This window comes from Homarus americanus, unplaced genomic scaffold (genome assembly GCF_018991925.1).
Source record: "Homarus americanus isolate GMGI-L3 unplaced genomic scaffold, GMGI_Hamer_2.0 scaffold24260, whole genome shotgun sequence".
Classification (NCBI taxonomy): Eukaryota; Metazoa; Arthropoda; class Malacostraca; order Decapoda; family Nephropidae; genus Homarus; species Homarus americanus.
In genome coordinates, this window is record NW_024721079.1 from 7,379,485 (window position 1) to 7,392,798 (window position 13,314).

A 13,314-nucleotide genomic window follows, 5' to 3' on the forward strand; every position below is an offset into this window, starting at 1 on the left:
GCAGGAATATGGTTTGTCCAATATATCAGCTTGAGGAGAAAAATATTTAACGGAGGAACGTTTGAGAATCCGAAGTCCAGGTGAAGAAGAGGGAGAGCAGATGCCACAGACACCAGATGAAGAGATGTGAGCTGGTGTTAGGAGACAGATATGACGGTTGTAAACATCTTGCTGACCGCACCTCTCTCTCTCTCTCTCTCTCTCTCTCTCTCTCTCTCTCTCTCTCTCTCTCTCTCTCGGCTACACCCCGTATCTTGCATCAATCATCTTGTAATTCACAAAGTAATGTTGAGTGTGGGCCTCTACCCTCCCATGATCTGCGCCCCACCCATGTCTCTACTACTCTCAGTGACCAGCCAACGCTCTAATGACCATTCCTGGCCCCTATGATCCATAATCTCACCTCAATTACGTTTTCAAATCACCCGTAGCAAGGACGGCGGCCCGGCTCGATGTTTCTAGATTTGTGAATTGTTTGTGTGTCTTTTGATGTTGTCTTTTCAGCGTTGCTTCAAGGATTTCTGCTTGAAAGCAATAAAGAATAAATATCACTTTACTTGAGGTTTTTCTCTGTAGTTTCCTAAGTGCCTGTAAGGTGGTGTTAGTACATTATATTTACCGCTCAGAGAGAAAGACAAGTGCGACGAATATGTAACCCCTGAAGCGAGTCATAAACAAACGACACGTTACTGAGGCTCCCACTAGACCCTCGGGACGCGGCCGTAGAGACCCGCCCGATGATTATGGCTTAAAAGGCAAACACACGCAGACATGGAGACCCGAGTCGGATGTGGCATTGCCAGGTTATCGGTAGGTCGGGCGGGTCCTGAAGTGGGTGTCTCACCATGGGCAGTCGATCCGTACGTCTCCAAACATCAGACCGACAGTAGGATTTTCTCCTGGTGGTGGTGTGGCGATGTGTGTCATGTTTATCTCTTGTCTCCTTGGTGTTGTGTTGTGTTGTGTCTAGGACGTAGTGTGTGTGGACGTCACCAGTAAGGGTGTCTTGCCAAGGGCAAGTTTCTTGTATATAATTATTCTGATTTTGCTCCGGTGATATGTGGCAATATTTATTCAGTACTTATAAAATTTATTTTGTAAAAAAAAATATGTAAATTTGTCCTTAAGAAGTAGTTTAAAATAATGAAATATTATGTTTGTACTGTATTATTATTTTTGAGTAAATATTAGAATCTTACAAAGTTTCCCCTGTTAAGTATTATTTAGTAAAGTGTGTGTGGTGCAAATTGTCAGAGTTGACAAATAATGTTGAAGACAAAAGATGTCTCGTACAACGGTGTTGATATGAGGTTAACTTCTGTGAACTTTACAAATGTTGTTGATCAAAGTGTGAAACTTATTATTGTTACAATATTAAACATTAACAAACAACACAAAATAAAGTGCACGAGAAATACAATATATGAGCGTAGGTCACAGCTGTGTGATAACTATTAATATTATATGAATTCATCTTATCAGTCATACTAAAGAGACGGCGACCAATTGTAAGGTTTTCGGCAGATACTGGATAACTACATGGATCTGTCTCTCATAACTTTTATCGTTTGAACTAGTGTATTACCAACCTTGCTACGCGCTGAAAGACCTTCCTTGTTAAAGCTCAACATAACAACAACCGGATAACCAGGCTTGAGGACTTTTATAAATTCACTTTAACGAAATATATATAAAAGCTATGAAATAAATAAAGTGAAGACGACATGAACTGAAATACATGATAACATATGTAAATGAAAACTGTAGAAAGTCAGGCAAGGTCAGAAGCGTGGACACAGCCGACACCAGAAAGAGATTGGAGGCCTTTAAAATGTGGTGTCAAAGGCGAATGGTAAGAATATGATACACTAACAGGAAAACAAATGAAGAAACATTATAATTAGTAAAAACTTCAAGATAAACTTGAGGATAGGGGGGGCTAGGGGAAGGCAGAGACTGGGGTGGATGAATGAAATTAAAAACTGGGTCCTCAGAGAGATACATAAATATAGAGGATTGGTGAAACAGCTCGAGAACATTTATGGTGGAGGACTGTGGTCGACAACCCTCAGATATGAAGACGGTACTCCGATTGATTGATATACAGTCACGTAAAATGAATGCCCTGGTGTTAAATGTTTATATATATTAAAATACAGGTATTCGTTTTCGAGGACACTTGATACAGTCAAATTATTATTATAACTCTACGGGCCTCCTCAGCCACAGTTGCCCAGCGCTGTGTAGTGATGTCTGCACACTGTTAACTCAGCCAGCTAGGCCTCGTGAGCCCGCAGTGTGTCAGTAGTGAGGCGGACGACATACACCTGCAACCATCACATTACCTGGGCTTAAAATATGAAAGGATATTGTTGTTTTTACCTGTGTGTGGCAGTATGTGTATGAATGTATATCTATATTTATGTGTGTGTGGGTGTGTGTGTGTGTGTGTGTGTGTGTGTGTGTGTGTGTGTGTGTGTGTGTGTGTGTGTGTGTGTTCTTTTGGGCTGAAAAATATTTTTGTTCAAAATCTCCGTATCGTTAGTATTCGACAGCTGATTAAAGATCTGTGGTAAAAAAATTAATTTTGATAATCACTTGTGATAATGTCCTGGAAAATGTACATTAGTTTTGCCATGCCACTAAAAATAATTTGTTTTGCAACATTAATTACTCGGCAGCTGTGATTTTTCCCTACCGATTTTTTGTGCTTTTGTGTTTTCCTGAATGTTCTACAAGTAGCTAAATGCGTTAATTTCCAGTTTTAAAATAAGAGTACTTTCCGCCTAAAACCAAAGCACTAAGGGGTTAGCCTTACAGCTTATGCAGAAAAAATAATTTTGCTCAAACTCTCAGGATCTACAGTATACTTTAGGACGTAGACCTCGAGAATGCTGAGTATGGATCTGTGGTCACAAAGTTCATTTTTTATATATAATTGTAATATCATATCAATAAATCATTAGTTTTACAACGCTAATTATATATTAAATAATTTTGTGATATGAAGTGCTTGGCACCTTGGATTTTTTATAGCTATTTTTTGTTTGTTTTATTCTGGGTGTTCTAAAGTGGTTAAGCACATTACTATAGTACTATACTTTCCAATTTTAAATGAAAAAGCATTTTTCCGCCCAAACTTTCCTTTTGGCCGAAAAACACCATTTTTTTCTCACTTTTGGAAATAACGTGTTTAATCCAACGTTTTGACCTATAACATGGCTGTGTCCACAGGGAGTCGAGAGGCGGCGTACGCGTATGCAGTGGCCAGTGCTGGGGTGACGTACAGCGTGACGGCGTCCTGTGCCCGCGGTAATATCTCCACCTGCGGTTGCGACGACCGCAAGCGGGGTCGCTACAGCGCCTCCGGCTGGAAGTGGGGTGGCTGCAGCGCCGACATCAAGTGAGTCACAAGACAATGGTGGTAATTACCAGAGACGCTGATGCTCCCTCCCTTACTCACTCTCCTTCCCTCCCTCACTCCACCTTTCTCACCCCCTCTCCTCTCCCTCCTCCCCCTCCTCTCCCTCACTCCCCCTCTCCCTCACTCCCCCTCTCTTCTACGCTCCCTCAATCCCCTTCCCTCCTACCCACCTTTCCTCACCCTCCCTTCTTCCCTCCCTCCCTTATATCACAAAGTATCAGGTATTCGTATCAGGTATTCACAGCGGGTATTACAAGGTACAGTACCACATAGCAGCTTAATACACAGTTCTGGATCCAAATAAATACTCGAGTAATTCTTAACTATCTAATGAACAGTTACATTGCTTTAATAAGAAATAACTAAGAACGCATGCAGTATAGGTCTAGATGGCCTATGGTCCAGATCCACATGGTCCAGGTCCAGGTTTAGATGGTCTTGGTCTAAATGGCCCAGGTCCAAGTCTAGATGGCCCATGGTCAAGGTCTAGATGGTTCAAGTTTAGATGGTTTAGGTTGAGATAATCCTAGTCTAAATGGTCCATGTCTAGATGGCCCATGGTCCAGGTATAGAGAGTCCAGATCCAGATTCAGATGGTCCAGGTTCAGATGGTCCCGGTTAAGGTGGTCCAGATCTAAATGGTCCAGGCTGAGATGTTCCTGGTCTAAATGGTCCAGGTTCAGATGGTCCAGGTCTAGATGGTCCAGGTGGTCCAGGTTTCGGTCCAGGTTTCGGTCCAGGCTCAGGTGGTCAAGGGACTAACACTGGCCTCTCCCTCAGCTTCGGCATCAAGTTCGCGAGGAAGTTTGTGGACGCCCGGGAGGTGGAGGGAGACGCCCGCGCCCTTATGAACCTACACAACAACAACGCCGGCAGGAGGGTGAGTCAGGGCCATGGGGGAGGAGGGTGAGTCAGGGCCATGGGGGAGGGTGAGTCCAGGTCATGGGGGAGGGTGAAGTCAAGGCCATGGGGGGAGGGTGAGATCAGGAAGCCCTGGAGGGAGGAGGGTGAGATCAAGGCCTGGAGGAGGAGGGTGATCAAGGCTCTGGGGCGAGGAGGGTGAATCAGGGGCTATGGGGGAGGAGGGTGAGTCAGGGCCGTGGGAGAGAGAGAGAGATATGGTTACTGTCCTTATACAGTATAAGGAGCCCCACAAGGAAGGGCAAAAGGTCATCGGGGACGAGTTTAAGGTTTAGGAGTCAGTGTAGTGAGAGTATAAGGTTTAGGGGTCAGTGTAAGGCAGAGTATAAGGTTTAGGGGTCAGTGTAAGGCAGAGTATAAGGTTTAGGGGTCAGTGTAAGGAGAGTATAAGGTTTAGGGGTCAGTGTAGGGAGGTATAAGGTTTAGGGGTCGTGTGAGGAGAGTAGAAGATTTAGGGGGTCAGTGTAAGGAGAGTATAAGGTTTAGGGGTCCAGTGTGGTGAAATTATAAGGTTTAGGGGTCAGTGTAGTGAGAGTAGAAGATTTAGGGGTCAGTGTAAGGAGAGTATAAGGTTTAGGAGTCAGTGTAGGGAGAGTAGAAGATTTAGGGGTCAATGTAATGAGAGTATAAGGTTTAGGGGTCAGTGTAAGGAGAGTATAAGGTTTAGGAGTCAGTGTAGGGAGAGTAGAAGATTTAGGGGTCAGTGTAAGGAGAGTATAAGGTTTAGGGGTCAGTGTAGTGAGAGTAGAAGATTTAGGGGTCAGTGTAAGGAGAGTATAGAGGTCTGTAGAGTAAGATTTGGGGTCAGTGTAAGGAGAGTATAAGGTTTAGGGGTCAAGGTTTAGGGGTCAGTGTAGGAGAGTATAAGGTTTGGGGTCAGTGTAGGAAGTTAAGGGAGGTCAGTGTAAGGAGTATAAGGTTTAGGGGTCAGTGTGAAGTAGGTTTGGAGTCAGTGTAAGGAGAGTATAAGGTTTAGGGTCAGTGTAGGGAGAGTAGTAGAGGAGGTATAAGGTTTAGGGGTCAGTGTAAGGCGAGTATAAGGTTTAGGAGTCAGTAGGGGTCAGTGTAAGGCGAGTATAAGGTTTAGGAGTCAGTGTAGGAGGTATTTAGGAGTCAGTTAAGAGTATAAGGTTTCAGTGTAGGGAGAGTAGAAGATTTAGGAGTCAGTGTAAGGCGAGTATAAGGTTTAGGGGTCAGTGTAAGGCAGTATAAGGTTTAGGAGTCAGTGTAGGGAAGTATAAGGTTTAGGGGTCAGTGTAAGGCGAGTATAAGGTTTAGAGTCAGTGTAGGGAGAGTAGAAGATTTAGGAGTCAGTGTAAGGCGAGTATAAGGTTTAGGAGACAGTGTAGGGAGAGTAGAAGATTTAGGAGTCAGTGTAAGGCGAGTATAAGGTTTAGGGGTCAGTTTAAGGCGAGTATAAGGTTTAGGAGTCAGTGTAATGAGAGTATAAGGTTTAGGGGTCAGTGTAATGAGAGTATAAGGTTTAGGAGTCAGTGTAAGGAGAGTATAAGGTTTAGGAGTCAGTGTAATGAGAGTATAAGATTTAGGGGTCAGTGTAATGAGAGTATAAGGTTTAGGGGTCAGTGTAAGGAGAGTATAAGGTTTAGGAGTCAGTGTAGGGAGAGTAGAAGATTTTGGAGTCAGTGTAAGGCAAAGTATAAGTGACAGGTTTAGAGAGAGAGAGAGAGAGAGAGAGAGAGAGAGATATATAATCTTTACTAACTGTCGTCCATCCTCCCGTAGGCGGTGAAGAAAACGCTGAAGACAGAGTGTAAGTGTCACGGGGTATCTGGTTCCTGTACCATGAAGACGTGCTGGAAAACGCTGCCACCCTTCACCAATATCGGCCGACACCTCCTGAAGAAGTACAACAAAGCCAAGCCCGTCATCGTCCACAGGGTAGGTGGTGCTCGGGGTGTCACGGAGTAGGTGGTGCTCGGGGTAGGTGGTGCTCAGGGTGTCACGGAGTAGGTGGTGCTCAGGGTAGGTGGTGCTCAGGGGTGTCACAGGTAGGTGGTGCTCAGGGTAGGTGGTGCTCAGGGTGTGTCTGGGTGGGTGGTGCTCAGGGTGTCACAGGTGGTGATCAGGTGGTGCTCAGGGTGTCTGGGGTGGGTGGTGCTCAGGGGTGTCTGGAGTAGGTGGTGCTCAGGGTGCAGGTGGTGCTCAGGGTGGGTGGTGCTCAGGGTGTCTCAGGGTGGGTGGTGCTCAGGGTGTCACAGGGTAGGTGGTGCTCAGGGTGTTAAAGGGTAGGTGGTGCTCAGGGTGTCACAGGGTAGGTGGTGCTCAGGGTAGGTGGTGCTCAGGGTAGGTGGTGCTCAGGGTATCAAAGGGAAGTTAGGTTGGCTCTACGGCAAGATGCAGGTACATCAGTGAACAGTAATCATCTGCCCTGTTATTTTCTGCCCACTGTTCCTTCGTGAATCAGAGTACAATGTTAATCTGGTCACTAACTCAATATATCGCGATTAGAAAAAAAATTAAAGTGAAAATGTCGATTAAACCTATGTTTTTATTACCCCCTGAGTGCCAACAGTGTGTGGTGGTGAATTAAGTCTACTCATTCCCAGTGGAGGATTTGGACACAAGAAGGTACTCACTGGTTTTGTGAATTAAGTCTAAATCAGTAGTTTCTCCATCTTCTTAACGTATTTGTATCATGAGGTCCTCCCTGGCACACGTTCCTCTATCTCTATCTCTCAACAGAGTCGTAGGAGATCCTCGCCCTACTTACGGCTGCGAAGGACCAAGAGACGGGCCCGGCGACCACGCAAGTCTCACCTGGTGTACCTGGAAAAGAGCCCTAACTACTGTGACATGAACCTGGCCACGGGCTCGTTGGGCACGGTGGGCCGGCGCTGCAACAGAACATCCAGAGGTAAGGAGGCGCGGGGTTATACACGGTGGTCAGGGGTTACAGATGGACTTCTCTGTTGTGTAGCCTCAGGTCCTTCTCTTTACTGCCAGGTCTCTCTTTGTATAATTACAGGTCCCTGTTTATACTTTCAGGTCCCTTACATACTACCTGGTCTTTTTGTGTACCCTCAGGTCCCTTTTGTGTACTGTCAGGACCGTTGTGTTCACTCACTGTATTGTTTCTAGTGTTGCTCTTTTTACTGATTTATATATCCTATTATAAGTGTGTCTATGTACTGACTAGTGACTTAATTACTTTCGACCTCATGACTGGTGTGTCATTGTAAAATCACTAAAAATGTTTTAATATAGTGTACTGGTCAACTGTTCTCTTCACTATGTCTAGGACGAGTGATTTACTCCCTCTCTTTCTCTCTCTCCTTCAGGTGGTGATGGGTGCGACTTGTTGTGTTGTGGGCGCGGCTACAACACTCACCAGTACACCCGCAAGTGGCAGTGTAACTGCAAGTTCTACTGGTGCTGCTACGTCCATTGTCACACCTGCCAGGAGGAGACAGAGGAATACACCTGCAAGTGATCACAACCCCAACGGGGAACACACACACCAAGAGTTCGTTTGTCAGCGTCACACGTTGTACATGAAACAATGTGTAGTTCACTCGTGGTTTTAAAGTGTGATGTGATACTGTGAAAAAGTTCATATGCCAAAAAAACATCAACTAATGCTTCTAACTTTGACATTAGTATTAATATCTACGTGATAAAAATGTGATAACTTAGAATTCTTCATAAGATTCTTAGCAGTGACTTAGAACTGTCCACGACGGAGAAGTGAACGTTCTCTCTAAGCTTATAATCGTGTTTATTTTTTACAACAAATTATTTGCTATATTCTGAGCTTATATCTACCTACTGAAACCTTCAGCTGTTGCGATAATAAGACTAGCTAGCCGAACAATTAAATGCAAAGCAGTTTTTTCCAGCAACTACCGTACTGTCGTTGTCTCATGATTTATATGTTAAATCTGAGTTGCCAGTGAGGTGCTTAGTCATAGATTATATTTCTTCATTTTCCTTCTTTCTTTAGTGCTGTGTTTATAACATAATCAAACGCCAAATATGCTTATAATATGTACCACAAACAGTAAGCACAATATTCCTTAAATGAACATAGGAGTTATTTGTATTTTTTATTTAAACTATCAGTCAGACTGACTTTGAGTAATGCATCGTTGTACTGTATTTGGATCCCTGGCTTCGGGGTCAACTGAGCTTCCACTAGTACAGGTATGTGGATTATTTTCATTAGTGTCTCATTTATGTACATATGCCATTCATTGCTTTTTTATTTGGTAGTTAATGTATGCATGAATAGTCATTATTAAGCCAAATATATATATATTTTGTGACCATAATTCCTTAAGAAAAGTTACCCTGGAAACATTCGTTTTCTATATTAGTTTAGAGAATATTTTATGGGTGACTGTTCCCAAGAGACCACAACTTACCCTATATACAGTATAGTATAATTTATATTAAAGCGACAGTGAATGGGAAAATAAATATAACTAATTTATAAAACCTCTATATTAAAAGAAAAACTAAATGCTGAAATCAAAATGAGTATAATGATAAATTTTCGTTATGAATTTGGCAATGATTGACCAACTGTGTGTAAAGAACAAATCGACCGCCTAATAAAGTGACAATTGGCGAAGATAATAAATAAGTAAATAAACTATCATAAAAGTTCATTTTATTTAGTCATGTCACAAAAACTGATAATGCCAGGATGGAAATTTACCTGTACTCTGAAGGGTCATACTGTTTTAATAAAAACAATAATAAATCTTGAAAGTAAATTCTAATTGTAGCAATAAACCTTTGTCAGTTCTATTGTATACAGCTTCCTACACCAAGAAACTTGTCTTTGCGTCATGTAACAACGCGATCATTGGGTGAAAACAAACATTTGATGTGGTAAGGTAGTACATACAACAGCTCTAGATACAGATTATCAGAAGCTGGCTTAAGGAACAGTCCTCCCAACTAAAGACGTGAGGATGCATCTAGTTGGTTGAATTGAACTAAAAATACGTAAAAATAGCATAATAATTACACCAAGTCTCAACCATCACTGGACACCAGTCAGGGTATGAACTTATCAAGTACTGTACTTCCAGAATAAAACAAAAACGCAAAAGAGACACCCTCAAAAATAATAGGTGGCGAGTAATTAGCGTTAGAAAAACTAACTAAAATTTCCAAGTCATTAGCACAAGTAATTACCCAAGAATGTTTTTTTTTTTACCTTACCTACCTAATGGCCACCTATGCCGAGGGAAGGAGGCTAGTGGTGCCTGTAAGATCCCTCTTCCTGTACCCTGACTACTTTGCCACTTCTGATCTTTAGTTGAACATTTCATTATTGTGGGTCACTGCGTAGCTTTCATTTTTTCCCTGAGCTCTTTGCCGTTATTTTGGTTGGCGAATTGTCTGTTCGTGGGTTATGTAAACATTACTATACTCTGGTACTCACTTGAGGTTCTGTGCCTTCTTTAAGATATCCCTCCTGTACTCGTGTTTGGGATGGCGGTCCTCACTAACTGCCCTGTGTGTTTACTAAGTCTTTCCACATTCATGAAGTGCAACTCGTCTACAAAGTCAAACACATTTCTCAGCATCTGTTTGACTGATTGTTCGCCTGCCTCTCCAAGTTATTTGTAATAAGGTTTATCCCTGCGTTTGTTTCTCTCTATTTGTCCACACATCTCATCTCGAAGATTTGGTATTACATTAACTCTAACTGTCACATTATCAATCTGCTCCAAGATTTTCTGTAGGTTGTGTAATTCTGCCTGCATTGAATTCTGGGGATCTGCCATTTTCTGCTTAAGTTTATCTTGTTCTTTATCAAACTTGTCTGTCTTGCTTTCATGCTCCCCTACAGTCTTAAATAACTCCTTTACTTGTTCCATGCATTCTGTGCAAGGAAACATGGCAGATTTATTGTCAGAAACTGAGATGCATTTGTAAGGCGCTCAAACTATCCAAGCAGGAGCGAACTCGTAGCAATGGTTGTAAATTATACAAATTTAGATTTAGGCGCGAGATAGGTAAACACTGGTTTGGAAATAGAGTAGTGGACGAGTGGAACAAGTTACCAAACATCATTATCAACTTGACTACGTTGGGTAGCTTCTAATATAGGTTGGACGGATATATGAACAGGAATAGTCCAAGTGACATTGTATGAGCGTCAAGCAAAGTGTCCTACGGGCATCACCTGAGAGGCATTTAGCATTTCTCTAGTTAAACACAGTGGAGATGGTTCATTCCCACTTAGTACCTTTTTGAGCTTTCTTTTTGGTCCAAATAATATTGGTGCTAGTTACTTCACTTGCTTTCGAACGCTTATTTTGAGTTCACAAAGCTTGTAAATGGAACAATAAAATTTATGCACTGTTCACTTAGTGTTAATGTTCCACGGTACAACTTTCACTGTCAGCATTGTTGTAATATAGTAAGAATTCACGACTTGTTGACCTGGTGGTGACCTGTGATGCTCTTGTTACCAGCAGGTCAATAATTGTCTCTCATTCACTATTCCGTTTCTTTTGTATACTACTGTGAGTTGGTCTTGGTTTTCCTTCACTTCATTACCCGGTGTGTCTATGATGGGTAGCTCACGGTCACCACTAATAAATATCTCTGGTTGAGTTGCTCTCCTTTTCACTCTTATTTCCCTCGCCTGGCGGCCTACAAGGCAACTGTCACTTAGCCGTTGGACGTTTCACTCAAACTAATGAAGTTTATATTTTCCCTCAATTATGACGTAACGTGGCAGTAACTTTGGTGATATTATTGGATCATTGTCTGAGGCTTAAAGTTCCTTGCATGAAATATCTTGAAAGACTTTTTTTTTTTAGAGCCCGGCACGGCGCGCTACACCACACACCCTTAATCAGCGTGTTCAGTAGTACCTATATTGATATTCTGAAATAAAAATAATTCGAAATTACCCAGGTTACGGTTGAACCGTTCGATATTTTGGCCAGAAAACTATTTTTCTCTAAGAATTTGAATTTAAGATGTGTTTAACTACATTTGGTAGACTAATTTTGATTCTAATTTTATATTATTTTATTTTTTAACTTCAGTCAACCAGTTAGGTGCATTCTTACAACTTCAGTATACGAGGAATATTAATCTTACGAACCTTTGATAATTGCCCTGCAGTGTATGGCTCTAGATGTACAGTAGTTTGGGAGTCACTGTGAACGCCGCCGATGTGTCCCTTTATTTTATATGAAGACTTATTTAAAATAGCGGCATCCTTTACGAGTGTATAGAAAATTTTCAGCATTTTTATTTTTATATTTTTTTTAAATTTCATCCTCTGAATCTTATCTCAGTAATAAGTAACAGTTCCCCAAGGTTTAATACTCAGTCATCAATTCTGTAGTTTTGTACATTCTAGGGCAGTCATAACCAATATTAGTTCACAGTTTCATACCAGCAGTCATCTTCACAAACCTCTTTATACAGAAGCCCAAAGGAATGTTAACAGAGAAGAATTTCACGGGTCGGCACAACTTAAGGACTTTATCTCAAGCTGTAAGGAACTAGAGTTGTAACAATTACCCCTTAATGGTGCAAAAAAAATAAACTTGAAATTCTAACCAAATAATCCAAGGATGCACATAAAGAATCTATAAACTTTCATTGTTCTATGTTGAATATTTTTTTGTGTGACACTTGCAGACAAAAGTTGGATTGGACGAATGGCCAAACAGATACAAATCACAAACAATGTCTCCTTAATGCCTCGTGGAAGAATAAAAATTGTCTATACAGGTACAAAAAAACATGTTTCCTATAACCATGACTGACTTAAATTTTACCAGAGAAGTGTGATTGACTTCTGCCTTGGCGTATTTGTGAAACTCAATTGAAGCTGCCAGAGTAATGATCAAGTAGTCATACACAGTACTGTATATCTAAATATTCAAAGTCAATGTTGGGGTTACAGATATCCAAGAACAATAAATAAACGCTCATATTTTAACAGACATCACAGCTTGGGATCACCATCTACTCCTACATATGTAACTAATACATTTTAACTACAAATATTCCACAAAACAAAGATACAAGCTCAAGTGTTTCTTTTCACCCATTACCTGACGTTTCCCGCTACGATGTCCCGCCGATTCTGTGAATGTAATTCATTATTCATTTGTTTCTTAATATAATTTACAGTATGACGGATCCCAATTTAATTAATTGCTATATAAACGCTTCTGCTTGTACCCGCGATAGCAACAATTGGTAATTTCCCAGTTCGCTTGTAGTAGTGGAAGTGGCCAAAGCCATCATAATTCTTCCCACACATTACAGTTTTGCGAAGCATAATTATGTAGTGACGTTAACTTAGAGATACGTTGCTTATGATTTAAACAACCAACGAGAATATTTTGATATTATGGCAGTAGTCCCATTTGTGACGATTAATGTGCATCAAAATTATTCACTGCAGGTAACAAAGGCTAGGCTGATCACGGTCTACACAGATGTTTCAGATTTGATAAATTGGCGAGAAAACTAGAGTGAAGGTTGATGACCATTCAGTGGAATCCTGATACATTTTGTAATTCATCTCGTGAATAAAGTTTTATTTTCATCCTCTGATTCATTTATTTACCCCCTCTCCCACACACACGCAGCAATGTGCAGTGTTACTCTTATATTTTATCATCAGTGCTTCAACCAGCAACTGAAATAAGAGAATTATGAACACTAACAGCAGAGCCGGATTAAACGCTGTGGGGCCCTAGGTTAAGCAAGTAGTGGGGCCCTGGTCATCAAAACACCATTATCAAATCGCATACTAGTGTTATACGGAAATATATCAACTCCAAGATTTTGCCCTTTATTCCTACACAGGTAGATAGCTTCATACAGTTTTTATCGAGTCACCATGAGTCTGCCAAAATGTCTTTTTTTTCTGCAAAATTTTTGAGATGTTTGCGAGTTAGTGACCCTGAATTTATTGAAGAGGAACTGCAACACATTCAGTTCATTGCACAAAAACT

The 13,314-nt window shown here is 41.4% G+C and overlaps 1 protein-coding gene across 1 annotated transcript in view; it reads left to right on the forward strand.

The window, feature by feature from the left end:
• The window catches only part of LOC121861513 (protein Wnt-7b-like), an 83,295-nt gene extending 70,393 nt beyond the window's left edge, over positions 1 to 12,902 (forward strand). The window contains exons 3-7 of the mRNA XM_042359323.1: positions 3,235 to 3,403; positions 4,205 to 4,304; positions 6,089 to 6,244; positions 7,049 to 7,220; positions 7,645 to 12,902. Coding sequence (XP_042215257.1) covers positions 3,235 to 3,403; positions 4,205 to 4,304; positions 6,089 to 6,244; positions 7,049 to 7,220; positions 7,645 to 7,796 — 749 coding nt within the window. The 3' untranslated portion in view covers positions 7,797 to 12,902. The remainder of the gene's footprint in view (positions 1 to 3,234; positions 3,404 to 4,204; positions 4,305 to 6,088; positions 6,245 to 7,048; positions 7,221 to 7,644) is intronic.
• The last annotated feature ends 412 nt before the right edge of the window (positions 12,903 to 13,314 follow it).